Genomic DNA, 12933 nt, shown 5'->3' on the forward strand with positions numbered 1-12933 from the left:
GAATAAAAAAATTCTAGCTAACGCAATAACAATTTTCATTTCTATTAAGGACACGGAGGCGAGGATTTCCCCACCCCGAGTGTTGGCATTACTATGTAAATAATTGAATTGAAAATTCTGATCTCGTTAGCTAGAAAAAAAAAATACTATTCGATAAACCCAGTATCCAGTTATGATCGTTTACACGCTACACAGGTTTATCAGTAAAACTGTTCTTTCAAATTTAGTGGCCATTCCAGTTAAAAATAGTGCGCTACCAGACAAAGCTTTAATAATATATTTGAGACTTTCTTGACTTCGTTGTTTGTTTTTATACGCGAGAAGGTGCCACGCTAAGTTTCACACATTTGACAATAGAATGTCACTCATAAGTACCCTGAAACCATATATATGTCACAAATAAGCAATCTGTGAACTTAAAACCTATGTGTGATTCATTTTTCACCTACAAATCCACAAAGGAAAAAAAGCGAATAATGTTTTTCCCAATAGCACGGGGCTCACTGGTGAGACGTTGAATAAACTGACAATATTTTTGTTACATCTAGGTGTAATATTTCACCAGACTGTAACTTACGTCAGGGGACACCATCTTTGATCGGGATCATTTTGCGTTTCAACCCTCGCCCTGACACGCTCTCCAGGCTGCTTTTAACCAATTAACAAGCTCCAGTGGGAATCGCATGACGTGACCAGCAAGAGCGTTATCCGACTGGCCGTTCTTGCCTCGACCCCGCCTTCCGGAGCCGGGCGCGTGGGGTCGCGCTTGCGCAGGATCCCGGAAAGAAACCACCAGCAAAGATGGAGGACGCCAGCCGCAAGAAAGCGGTCTCTCAGCCTGCCTCAAAGGACGAAAAGAAGCCCGCAGGACCCGGAGGCAAGAAGGAGGAGAAGGAACAGGAGCTGGTGAGACACGCCGAGGGAGACAGTGCTTTCTGGTTATCCCGGGGGGTGGTTTGCTGGTTCAAGTGCTCGGTCCCGGCCCAGTGCTGCTGTGTCACTGCCATGGTAGAGCCCTCTTGGGAGGAAAGCCGCGGCTTAGGCCGAGAGCTATACGACCGGATACAAAGTACAAGTAACGACGAAGATCTGTATATTGTGCTTTTGCCAGCCCGGTGGGTGTGTAGCAGATATTCTCACGGTGACCTATAACCTCTAGTGTTTCATGTGAAATACTGTCATGTGGTTGGCAAATTGTGCAGATTTAGCTCTCGGTGGTTTGCAAACCCGAGAGCAACGTGAACATATTTCCCAACTAGTCTGCCACTCCACATTTTGGTACTCCGGTGATAGTTATTGCTCAAAGTGCTTAGAAACCCAAGTAAATATTTGGATCGATACAGACTTACATACCTGTATAGCAGCGATACTAGCCATGTGGTACAGTGAGCCCTGTGGCATATTTAGATACGTAGGTCTATGAGGTAATCCAATTGGCCTCTCGAATACGAGTAAGCACAGGTGGATACTAAGTGTTTGTAACGTCTGTGATGGCTACATGTATGCTGATTTTGGGTAGCAGGGAGGGAGACGTGTCGTTTTAACCCTCAAAGCGGCTATCTGGAATTTTCTCATGCAGGATGCATTGGGAAGTACATTATGCATTTTTCGGTTGTCGGGCAACCGAAAAATTGGAGGCATGTATTCATTAAATTGTCCTGGATATAGGACATATCCTCGAGGAGCCACATGAGAAGGAGCTTTATTTTTCTTTAATTCCCTTTTTAGTTCTTCGTATTGCTGCTTTACTTTCCTTTCGTGCCTGAACAATGGCAGAGGGTGTATTTATTATTTCCATAGATGCCCTGGCTCGAAGATGTGCAGTTATTCTTTGATGCAGTGTGCTTTGCAAGGCAGTGTTAGGGCAGATTAAGCGTTGATGTATTTCTTTTAGTTGGTGTCTGCTATCAAAGGGACAAAACCTGCTGTGAAGTTGATGGGGGTGTTTAATGATGGTGACAGCCAGTTTTTTTGTTTAATATTTTCAATAGTATTTGAAATGTGGGAAGCACATTTTTTTCTTGGTTTGATACTGAGCTTTAAAAAATATTCAGTAAAGAGTTAGTTTTTATTAGTGCTCTCTTCTTACCCGAGTATAGTAATACACATTTTGAGGTTTCCTCCTGGTGTTAAGTTGCCTTTTCTGTGGCTCTTAGAGCACTTTATACTTGTCTATGCTTGATTTTGTTTTAAAATATATGATAATGCAGCGGTGGAGCTTCATTCCTTTTCAGGTCATATAGCCCCATGTCGAACGGTTTAGTGTCGTCTTTTGATTCTGATACAATTTCTTTTGTTTGAGTGACTGTTGCTAATATTTTCTAAGGTTCATTTAATTTATAAATTAATTTTTGTTACATCTCTTGGTTTGTGTTGCTGAATGCTTTTGATGAAAATGTTTTGTTCTTTGCTTAAATTATACTTTCTCTTGCAGTTGTTGGTGTAGTTAGTTTATTACCAAGGAGTAGTGTTTGGCCAACTAAAATTGGGATGGTTTTTAAGTCTTTTACCATATTGTCATGGAGCGACTTGATACTTCCCCCAAAGATAGTACCATCATGATTAACATATATGCCAGATATACACAACTCTACTAGAACATTTCCCCTGCTTCAGACATCTTTGCCTCAAGCACTGCTGCACCTAAGCAAGATAAACATCTGGTTATTAGTCAATAACAAAAAGTACAAATCTGGTTCAATAACATGATGATAATGATCTGGTCCAAACACCCAACCTTCACTGACTGCCTACTCATTTGCAATTATCCTGGATACCATTCTCGTCCTCAGGGAACACATTCCCAGAAACAGAGTGCCCGGTACCATCTCTTGCCTATAAAGAAAGTGAAACTGTTTCTTTCAGAAATTGACTTCAGAGCTGCTGTTTAAGCACACATGCACCTGAATCTGGATGGTGGTAACTCCCTGCTCCATGACTTCTCAGGCTCTACAGTGGCATCTCCCAAGGGCAACCTACAGCTGGCAGCTCTTCTAGTCCTGGACCTGAAGAATTATGATCACATCGCCCCCATCCTTCTAGAAAACCTTTGGCTGTCTTTGCCGGTCCGTTCCATCTTCAAAACCAGCTATATCATTTACAAAGCCATCATGAGGGCCACTTCTGCTTATCTTACACCCAAGCTCACGAATTCTTGTAGTTCTCCGCACACTTGCATCCAGGATACCTACAGACTAAGAAGTGGGGGGAAAAAAAACAATGCAACTGGCCTTTTCAGTCTGTGCAGCCTGAATAAACAGGTCCTGGGTCCATCTGAATATCACCAACGCTTCTGAAAGTTAGGAAAGAGTTAAAGGCACTCCTCTTTAAAGAACACTAGGTCACAATGCTTGCATGACCCATTAAACTGCTACCTTTCATATAACTTGTTGACTTTATGCTTGTCTTTGACTCTTTACAATGATCTACTGCCTTTTTGCTTGGTTTGCACTATAGAAATAGCACCTACATACATTACCTAGTGGTGGTAGGTAGTTATAGTTAGGACCTAGTTTCCATAGGATTATTATTATTTTTTTTTAATTAACTTGCCTATATATCTTTGGTGCCTTTTGATGAATCTTCATGAAATGTTTCCAAAAAATACAACACTCATTACAGCTGTGGTCTGGAAAGTTTGGGGTGAGCCATCAAGCATGGGCTGAGAAAAGGGAGTGGAGGGGGGTCTCAAAACACATTTTCCCCATGCATGTTAGGATTTTGAACACAACTATAGCCTGAACCACTGGACGGAATTACACAGAATTTGGAGGAAAGGTAGCTCCTGGTCCAGAATGAGCTGTTTTTAGAGTCAAGCCTACACTAGCATATGTGTATCACTTGCGAGATGCTGTTGTAGTTAGAAAAGGGCTTGGTGCCAGCTTGTCGCTCACCATTTGTTTGCCTGTCCACTTCAGGCCTAGTATCCTTTCCGGTCCTGGAGGAGAGACCAAGCACTGATTGATTTAACTTAATTAGTGCCCGTCCACTGCTCCCGACGTGATGGGTACCCTCTTGCTTCTCCCTCATTAGCTTTTTTTCTTGTGTGTTTTTTTTTTTTTTTTTTTTCCCCCAGCCTCTTGAGAGAGAAGCTTTCTTCCATCCTTGCGCCTATGCACCAAATATCAGACACCACTTTAACATAATGTTTAACTGGTGAGATTCCGAGCTGTATGTGCCAATATCGCTTTACATTGTGAAGGTAATATCTGCCACTGCTGTCCACGTGTGATATGCACCCTTTTTGTTCTATACAGTATATGCCACATTACGTTCTGTTCAGGCTCTGCACAAATTCAGTTTGGTTAGATTGCGGGCTTTATTCACATATCGGACACACCGCATGTTCTATTGTGAGAATAATGCTTTTTATGAGTCTTGGCTGAGATTACTTCCCTGGGGATTTATTATCCGCTTTACAAGCAGAAAATGAATTTGCTTTCCTACCTGTTTTAATGGATTTGTTTCTGGCAGGAGCGTCCCCAAATTGACCAAAGAAGTAATGTGAGCTCTTTGTGTCCAGAGATAGAAACTCACTTCTGGGAGGGATTTAATTGTTGATGTCACTGTTTGTATTTGGATCCACCCTAGCTACCTCAACACACTCCCAACCCAGACATCTCTGCCATACTAAGGCTTGAGCGTTGAGGTCTGTCTTAATACTGCCTTATATACCATCTGCCCAGTGACTGGTGCTAGAATGCAGCTACCGAGCTATTATAGCATTCATACGCTGCAGTTACTGAAGTGTACACAACAGCCCAGTGAGGTAAGTGTATACGCAGTGCTAAGTAGTGATAGAGCCTTCACTGTCCTGCGTTTAAAGAGCTGCCTAGTAATGCAAAAGTACAATCCGTGCCCAGTGATAGTTCAGTAATAGATGAATATGGGCATTGTACATTGTGGTGGACACCTACTGCCTTAAGATTAAAGAGTAGACACAGTGCACACTAAGTGTAACCCTAAACCCCAAAAGGTGCACAGTAGTAGACATTGACATAGTGTACATGCAGTGCCTCCTGATTGTGGCGTACGAGCACTGCTCCGTGAATGTAGTATTCGCTCCCTGACCAGTGCTAATTGAGTTAATGAAAACCATTTAAATATTACAACCTTAAATATAGATTGGCATATATTAGAAAATCAGTTTCATTCTGCAGTGTAAATTGGTACATGAATTTTGAAACCACAGTAATATATTTTTACAAATCTACTAATTAAAATGACATCAGAGCCCCTAAAACATAAATATTGGCAATGGGTCTCGCTTATGTGACAGCTGTTAACTTTGCCAAGGTCTTCTAGCCATGTTGTAGAGCAGCATGGCTAAAAGTAATTAAAGAAACTATACAAACCCTTTTTTTAGCCTTCTTGTGTGATAGCACTATTTTATTTTATAACTTATATAGTGCTTTTAGCAAAAATATATTTTTAGCCCTACTGTGGAGCAGTCACACTGCTGTACCAAATGGTTAAAAGATATTGGCAAAGCCAGTATGTAGGAAGTTGGCTCTGTATGCACTATTTCAAAGTAAGGAATAGTATGCACAGAGTCCAAGGGTTCCCCTTAGAGGTAAGATAGTGGCAAAAAGAGATAATACTAATGCTCTATTTTGTGGTAGTGTGGTCGAGCAGTAGGCTTATCCAAGGAGTAGTGTTAAGCATTTGTTGTACATACACACAGACAATAAATGAGGTACACACACTCGGAGACAAATCCAGCCAATAGGTTTTGTTATAGAAAAATATCTTTTCTTAGTTTATTTTAAGAACCACAGGTTCAAATTTTACATGTAATATCTTGTTTGAAAGGTATAGCAGGTAAGTACTCTAGGAACTTTGAATCATTACTTTAGCATGTATACTTTTCACATAAAACACAATAAGCTGTTTTAAAAGTGGACACTTAGTGCAATTTTCACAGTTCCTGGGGGAGGTAAGTTATTGTTAGTTTTAAGTCACTTACAGTTCTCAGTTTTTGGTCCAAGGTAGCCCACAGTTGGGGGTTCAGAGCAACCCCAAAGTTATCACACCAGCAGCTCAGGGCCGGTCAGGTGCAAAGGTCAAAGAGGTGCCCAAAACACATAGGCTATAATGGAGAGAAGGGGGTGCCCCGGTTCCAGTCTGCCAGCAGGTAAGTACCCGCGTCTTCGGAGGGCAGACCAGGGGGGTTTTGTAGGGCACCGGGGGGGACACAAAGTAGCACAGAAAGTACACCCTCAGCAGCGCGGGGGCGGCCGGGTGCAGTGTGCAAACATGCGTCGGGTTTCCTTCAGTTTTCAATGGGAGACCAAGGGGTCTCTTCAGCGATGCAGGCAAGGGGGGGGCTCCTCGGGGTAGCCACCACCTGGGCAAGGGAGAGGGCCTCCTGGGGGTCACTCCTGCACAGAAGTTCCGTTTCGTTAGGGGCTGGGGGCTGCGGGTGCAGGGTCTTTTCCAGCCGTCGGGAAATGGAGTTCAGACAGTCGCGGTCAGGGGGAGCCTGGGGAATCCCTCTGCAGGCGTCGCTGTGGGGGCTCAGGGGGGACAACTTTGGTTACTCAGTCGTAGAGTCGCTGGAGGGTCCTCCCTGAGTTGGTTGTTCTCCACCAGTCGAGTCGGGGTCGCCGGGTGCAGTGTTGCAAGTCTCACGCTTCTTGCGGGGAATTGCAGGGGTCTTTAAATCTGCTCCTTGTAACAAAGTTGCAGTTCTTTTGGAGCAGTGCCGCTGTCCTCGGGAGTTTCTTGTCTTTTTCGAAGCAGGGCAGTCCTCAGAGGATTCAGAGGTCGCTGGTCCCTTGGAAAGCGTCGCTGGAGAAGGTTTCTTTGGAAGGCAGGAGACAGGCCGGTAAGTCTGGGGCCAAGGCAGTTGTTGTCTTCTGTTCTTCCTCTGCAGGGGTTTGTCAGCTCGGCAGTCCTTCTTCTTGTAGTTGCAGGAATCTAAATCTTTAGGTTCAGGGAAGCCCTTAAATACTAAATTTAAGGGCGTGTTTAGGTCTGGGGGGTTAGTAGCCAATGGCTACTAGCCCTGAGGGTGGGTACACCCTCTTTGTGCCTCCTCCCAAGGGGAGGGGGTCACATCCCTAATCCTATTGGGGGAATCCTCCATCTGCAAGATGGAGGATTTCTAAAAGTTAGAGTTACTTCAGCTCAGGACACCTTAGGGGCTGTCCTGACTGGCCAGTGACTCCTCCTTGTTGTTCTCATTATTTTCTCCAGCCTTGCCGCCAAAAGTGGGGGCCGGGGCCGGAGGGGGCGGGCAACTCCACTAGCTGGAGTGTCCTGCGGGGCTGTGACAAAGGGGTGAGCCTTTGAGGCTCACCGCCAGGTGTTACAGCTCCTGCCTGGGGGAGGTGTTAGCATCTCCACCCAGTGCAGGCTTTGTTACTGGCCTCAGAGTGACAAAGGCACTCTCCCCATGGGGCCAGCAACATGTCTCTAGTGTGGCAGGCTGCTGGAACCAGTCAGCCTACACAGATAGTCGGTTAAGTTTCAGGGGGCACCTCTAAGGTGCCCTCTGTGGTGTATTTTACAATAAAATGTACACTGGCATCAGTGTGCATTTATTGTGCTGAGAAGTTTGATACCAAACTTCCCAGTTTTCAGTGTAGCCATTATGGTGCTGTGCAGTTCGTGTAAAACAGACTCCCAGACCATATACTCTTATGGCTACCCTGCACTTACAATGTCTAAGGTTTTGCTTAGACACTGTAGGGGCACAGTGCTCATGCACTGGTACCCTCACCTATGGTATAGTGCACCCTGCCTTAGGGCTGTAAGGCCTGCTAGAGGGGTGTCTTACCTATACTGCATAGGCAGTGAGAGGCTGGCATGGCACCCTGAGGGGAGTGCCATGTCGACTTACTCATTTTGTTCTCACTAGCACACACAGGCTGGTAAGCAGTGTGTCTGTGCTGAGTGAGGGGTCTCTTAGGGTGGCATAATACATGCTGCAGCCCTTAGAGACCTTCCCTGGCATCAGGGCCCTTGGTACCAGAGGTACCAGTTACAAGGGACTTATCTGGATGCCAGGGTGTGCCAGTTGTGGAATCAAAAGTACAGGTTAGGGAAAGAACACTGGTGCTGGGGCCTGGTTAGCAGGCCTCAGCACACTTTCAATTCAAAACATAGCATCAGCAAAGGCAAAAAGTCAGGGGGTAACCATGCCAAGGAGGCATTTCCTTACACAGTAGCTCTCATATGGGCCAGACCTACTGGCTTTGCCCCTTCCTATTATAAAGTTAAATAGTTTTTAAGTTTTAGCCTGCACTAGCAAAAGAATAGCTTTCCATAGATGAGTTCATTGACGATTGGCAAAAGATTAAATGCAACATGTGTTGACTTGTAGAGGCAGTAGAAGGCGCATTGAGCATTCACATTTTATTTTGCCTGTTATACAAGGTATACTAATACATTTAGCATTTTCTGTAGCAGCTGAATCCATTAGGTAGGGAACACTGGCTCAGTGTTTGGCATAAGTATTTCATTTGTTGCTTTTGTGATTAATTCACATGCGTCATCCTTGAGTCTTTTCTGAGAATGGAAAAGGAATTTAGCTGTTGTAATTGGGGCTGGAGCGTCACACTCAATCTACGTTGTTTTATATGTATATTTTGATATCGTTAATCACTTTTGTCTGTTACTGTACTGTTTCAAGGTCGGTCTGTGACAAATGGTTTATCAACAATGTTGGCAATAAGCTTTTGTTATGGTCTAACAGATTGGCTTGGTGGTTGAAGATAGAGTTGGATGTAATCTGCTTATGGTGGACAGGACACCCTAGTAGAAAATTATAGTAAAGGTAGTTGGGTTGTTTGAGGGCAGTTGCTCATAATGTTGCATGTCTGCTTCAGCGTGTTCAAACTGAGCTAGTTCTGTGGTTTAAGCCCCCTATGTTCTTTAGGCCAGAATTGCCCTCATTAAAATCCATATAGATCTCATGTTCCCATATGCCATAATATCATTTAAGCAAATTTATTGTGACACAAGATACACCCTGAAGGGGTATTTTAAGTAAATTCTGTAATAAATTGATTCATAGATTTCTTTCACAAATATAGGACCTTGTTGAACCATTTAATATGATATCAGGAATTTTCACTACAGGAAGTTGACTGCTGCATAAAGTTGCAGACCTCTCTGCGGGAAATCCCTTTGCAAGGTGTGTGTATGTATGTATGTATGTATGTGTGTGTATATATATATATATATATATATATATATATATACACACATTTTTTTCTGTTGGATATTTACTGAGTGATTAGTCCTTCTGCCAACCACCAACAGACCCCGTCCCCTATTTTAGACAATCCCTTCTCACTACTCTTCTGGTAGTAGGGTGTTTCTGGGAGGAGCAAGGAACACGGGTGAAGTGAGTGAAGGGCGAACCGTGCATTGCGGACGCTGCCACCACCAGAAATTAAGTTGTGATTGTCTTTTGCAGCTTGCTTTCGTAATACAGGTTCCTACCCCTCTCTTTCTGTAGCTGTGCCTCATTCCTTTGTTTTTTCATTTGAACAGGGTTATCCCCCAAACTACTGTCACAGTCCTTGCATAATTTTTCTTTTTGTAAAATTTGTATTTAAGACCGAAGGACGTGACATGCTTGATGCCATGTCTTTCTCAGTAATGTTAATTGACTCACTCACATTATTCTCTTGAAGGGGGTTTACTAATTTATTCACCCTACTTGAGAGGACGCACAGTCTGAAACTGAGCAAAATGTACCTTCACACAATGCAGTGACAGTACTTCCAACAGACCCTTACCAGCTTTGCAGAAGTCCAAACTTGCAGGCACTGGGTTTGAGTCACACGCGCTCCTACAGGCTAACTGACCAGTGGTTATGCAGCTAAAAACCTCTTACCTTCTGAACACTGCATTGCAGGTCTCTAAGTAAATACATGCAAGCAATCCTTTCAGCTTCTAGCAGGAGAAGATTTGCACTAGCAAGTATTTTGGATGTTTAAGTAGACGGGACAGTGGGCACACATGGATTGCATTTCTGATGCATCCACAGACAGTAAACAGCTCCTTCTGATTTCAACAGAATTCTCTGTACCGCTGGTAACTGTTAGGTGAGAGACCCTCTACTTGGGACCCAATGGCAAAGAGTTTGTTCAAATGTGTATTTTAAATACTAGGACGTTCTCTTAGATTACACCCCTTCCATGAGTACCTACATTAACTAAATGGTCAAGAACATATTATTTTATCCGGAATGTATTAAGGAATATTATTGACAACTGTTGCTGAATGCTTGGTTAGTATCTTATGTTCTGTACAGGTTGTGTGGCCACGGTGTAGCATTTGTAGTTCCATAGTGTTTTGAACAATAAGTGGTGCTATCACCCAATTATATCAACTGAACCAGACCTGCTAGCGTAAAATGTGCTGAGAAAGTTGCTGTAACACATTACAGGATATTGTTTGATGATGGTGCCATGAAAGAAGCTACACTGCATATTTGATTTGCTTTTTAAATAGACTGATATCTGTGTTAAGTAAGTTGTTGAAATCTCAAGGAATTTATAGGCATTAGTGACTCTATTCCATTATGTTGCAGTCAACACCACATCATCGCTTTTGCCTGTGTACATAGTAAGGATCTAATTTCTCCACTAAATTAAAAGTAGAACTCGTAAAGTTAGCACCCATTGAAATGGTTTAGTCTCCTACAGAAATTTCAGACCCTGGAAACCTGCTTGAAGTGAAAACATGCCTTTACCACTCACCCTCTTAATAAAGAAGGTTAACGTACTGCCACTCTGATATAGCTTGTCATGGCATTCACAGCAAGATGTATGGTTACTTGCAGTATTCTAAAAATGTTGAATTATAAAGCCTTTTACTGTTTTTGTTGCCAGTTTTTTGAGATTGTGATTTCTGGTATCATGAGGAAGAACTTACAGTTGGCATTTGTGATATGTTATAAAAATGGACCTATTGCTGAAATCTGTCTGCAAACTGTGGATCATCACAAGTTGGAATCTCAATTGGCTGCCCAGCTTCTACTTCTTGTGAAGTAAATACCATAAAACTGATTTGGTGAACGGTAACAGTAAACTCCAGCAAGTAACAACCAACTAAATCTGCCTGATGGCAAGTGCTATGTGACTATCAATCTTATTACCATAGTCATTGATAGTCAGTCACCTCATTTTTTTCGATCTGTTGTCTTTGCATTCTGTTCTACATGTTTTTGAGTAAGTGTCATGGACCCCATTTAGAGGTCGAGCTGCAGATTTGTGCCACAACTTTGTCAAGCTTATTTTTTTCCTTTTTATTATGTTTCACTGACCTTAATCTTTCCATTTCTTGTCTCTCAGTCGGAGGAAGACAAACAGTTGCAGGATGAACTGGAGATGCTTGTCGAGAGGCTGGGGGTAAGTAGCTGATGTAAAATGTCAGTGTCCTGTTGTATGTTGCAGCGGGATGCTTATTTACCAACTGCCATAGGAGATGTCTTTAGAGGACAGCTGCTGTGTTAAATTGTGTGCGCCTTCGGTAGCAGTCATGTTGTTATATGGGGTCTCTGCTGCTCAGCAATTCCTATTTTATGCCAGACCTGTCTCGGATAAGAGGGAGCCTGCCGCCACTGCAGCATCTGCACTGGTACTGTTTGTGTTTTATAGAAGGGGGATGCATGGAGTGATTAACACATTCTCCAGTTTGACTTGGAACTATTAGTATGTGGAAGGTACTGCCATATGTTGGGTACTGATTGCGTGCAACAAAAAGCAAACCGATAAAAGGAATACTTGACTGATCCTCAGCCTCTGGAAGTCGTTTGTGACCACACTCAAGTTCATCCTTATTCAGTCTCTACACTACTCTAGATACACAACAGTAATATGCACATTAGTCTTGGGCCTGCTGTAATGGGAATACTCCAACATGAACTGCCAAGTCCGGTTCCTTCCAGACAGGAGCACAAGCAACAGCAGATCAGTTTTGGCCCACTTAGGCTCCGCCAGTGAGGTATAGCTTCAACACTGACTCCCATTTGGACAAACTTGTCCCACTACAGCAAACAACAAAGTGATATAAGCAATGTTTGAATTAACCGCTGGCACTGGTGATCACTCAAGGCCACATTCCAGCCAACATTGTTTGCTCTCTGTGCCACTCTAGGCAGAGTCCAACCCTCTGTAAATCAATCTTGGTCCTGCTCCATACTGAACAGTTCACCTTCCCACACCACCTCTACCCCAAAGTGAGTGACACTGCCCTAGGATGAAGCTTTTGTGATAGAGATTGTGGGTTATTTCACAGTTGGGCCCTTTCTTTAATAACAGAAGAGTGGACAAGAGGATGGTTGGAAAAAGGTAGTTGGGGAATAATAACATGGGGCCAGGGGTTTGGTAGTAGAGTGAAGTCTCCATATAGTCTCCAATAGAATGTTTTGTGATTAGTGTATTTCTGTACTTTTAGTCATGAGACTCTTACTTGGCATCTGTTACATGAGTGTGTAGTGGAAATTTTCGTGCCTTAAGACAGGACAGTCTTTTCTGTAATGCTGGTTTTATGACTGTGGAGTGAGACAATCATTAGGTTTCTGTGAATAATGTGTTTCGTGATGTTTGTAGAGGCCCCATTTCGCTTGCCTGGTGCTGTCCCTGTCCAGAGCATCTATCCAAGAGGATTATAGGATGGTTTAATAACTGTGACGTCTTTAATAGCTGTGACATTCGCTGCAGTGGGACTACTTGAATGTTTCATTAGGCCTGTTCCAATGGCAAATGTGCAAAATGATAATTATATTAATTTTCTATTTGCAGCCCTCATTGGCTTTACTGTATAACGTAATGATTTTTGTTAGGAAGTGAAGAGTGGGGAAAAGTGCATTTGAAACGCTAAAAGTTTGAAAATTACTCACTGTGAACTTTATTGATTTGTTCTCTATACAAATTTTCATTAAAGAAATGTCCCTTTGGAGCAGACTTTACTTTC

General features: G+C 43.0%; 1 protein-coding gene across 1 annotated transcript in view; it reads left to right on the forward strand.

The window, feature by feature from the left end:
- The first annotated feature begins 671 nt into the window (after window positions 1-671).
- PSMD2 (proteasome 26S subunit ubiquitin receptor, non-ATPase 2) overlaps window positions 672-12933 on the forward strand; it is a 76032-nt gene continuing 63770 nt past the window's right edge. Inside the window, exons 1-2 of the mRNA XM_069212967.1 lie at window positions 672-906; window positions 11310-11366. Of these exons, the coding sequence (XP_069069068.1) occupies window positions 802-906; window positions 11310-11366 (162 nt within the window). The 5' untranslated portion in view covers window positions 672-801. The remainder of the gene's footprint in view (window positions 907-11309; window positions 11367-12933) is intronic.

This window comes from Pleurodeles waltl, chromosome 11 (genome assembly GCF_031143425.1).
Source record: "Pleurodeles waltl isolate 20211129_DDA chromosome 11, aPleWal1.hap1.20221129, whole genome shotgun sequence".
Lineage (NCBI taxonomy): Eukaryota > Metazoa > Chordata > Amphibia > Caudata > Salamandridae > Pleurodeles > Pleurodeles waltl.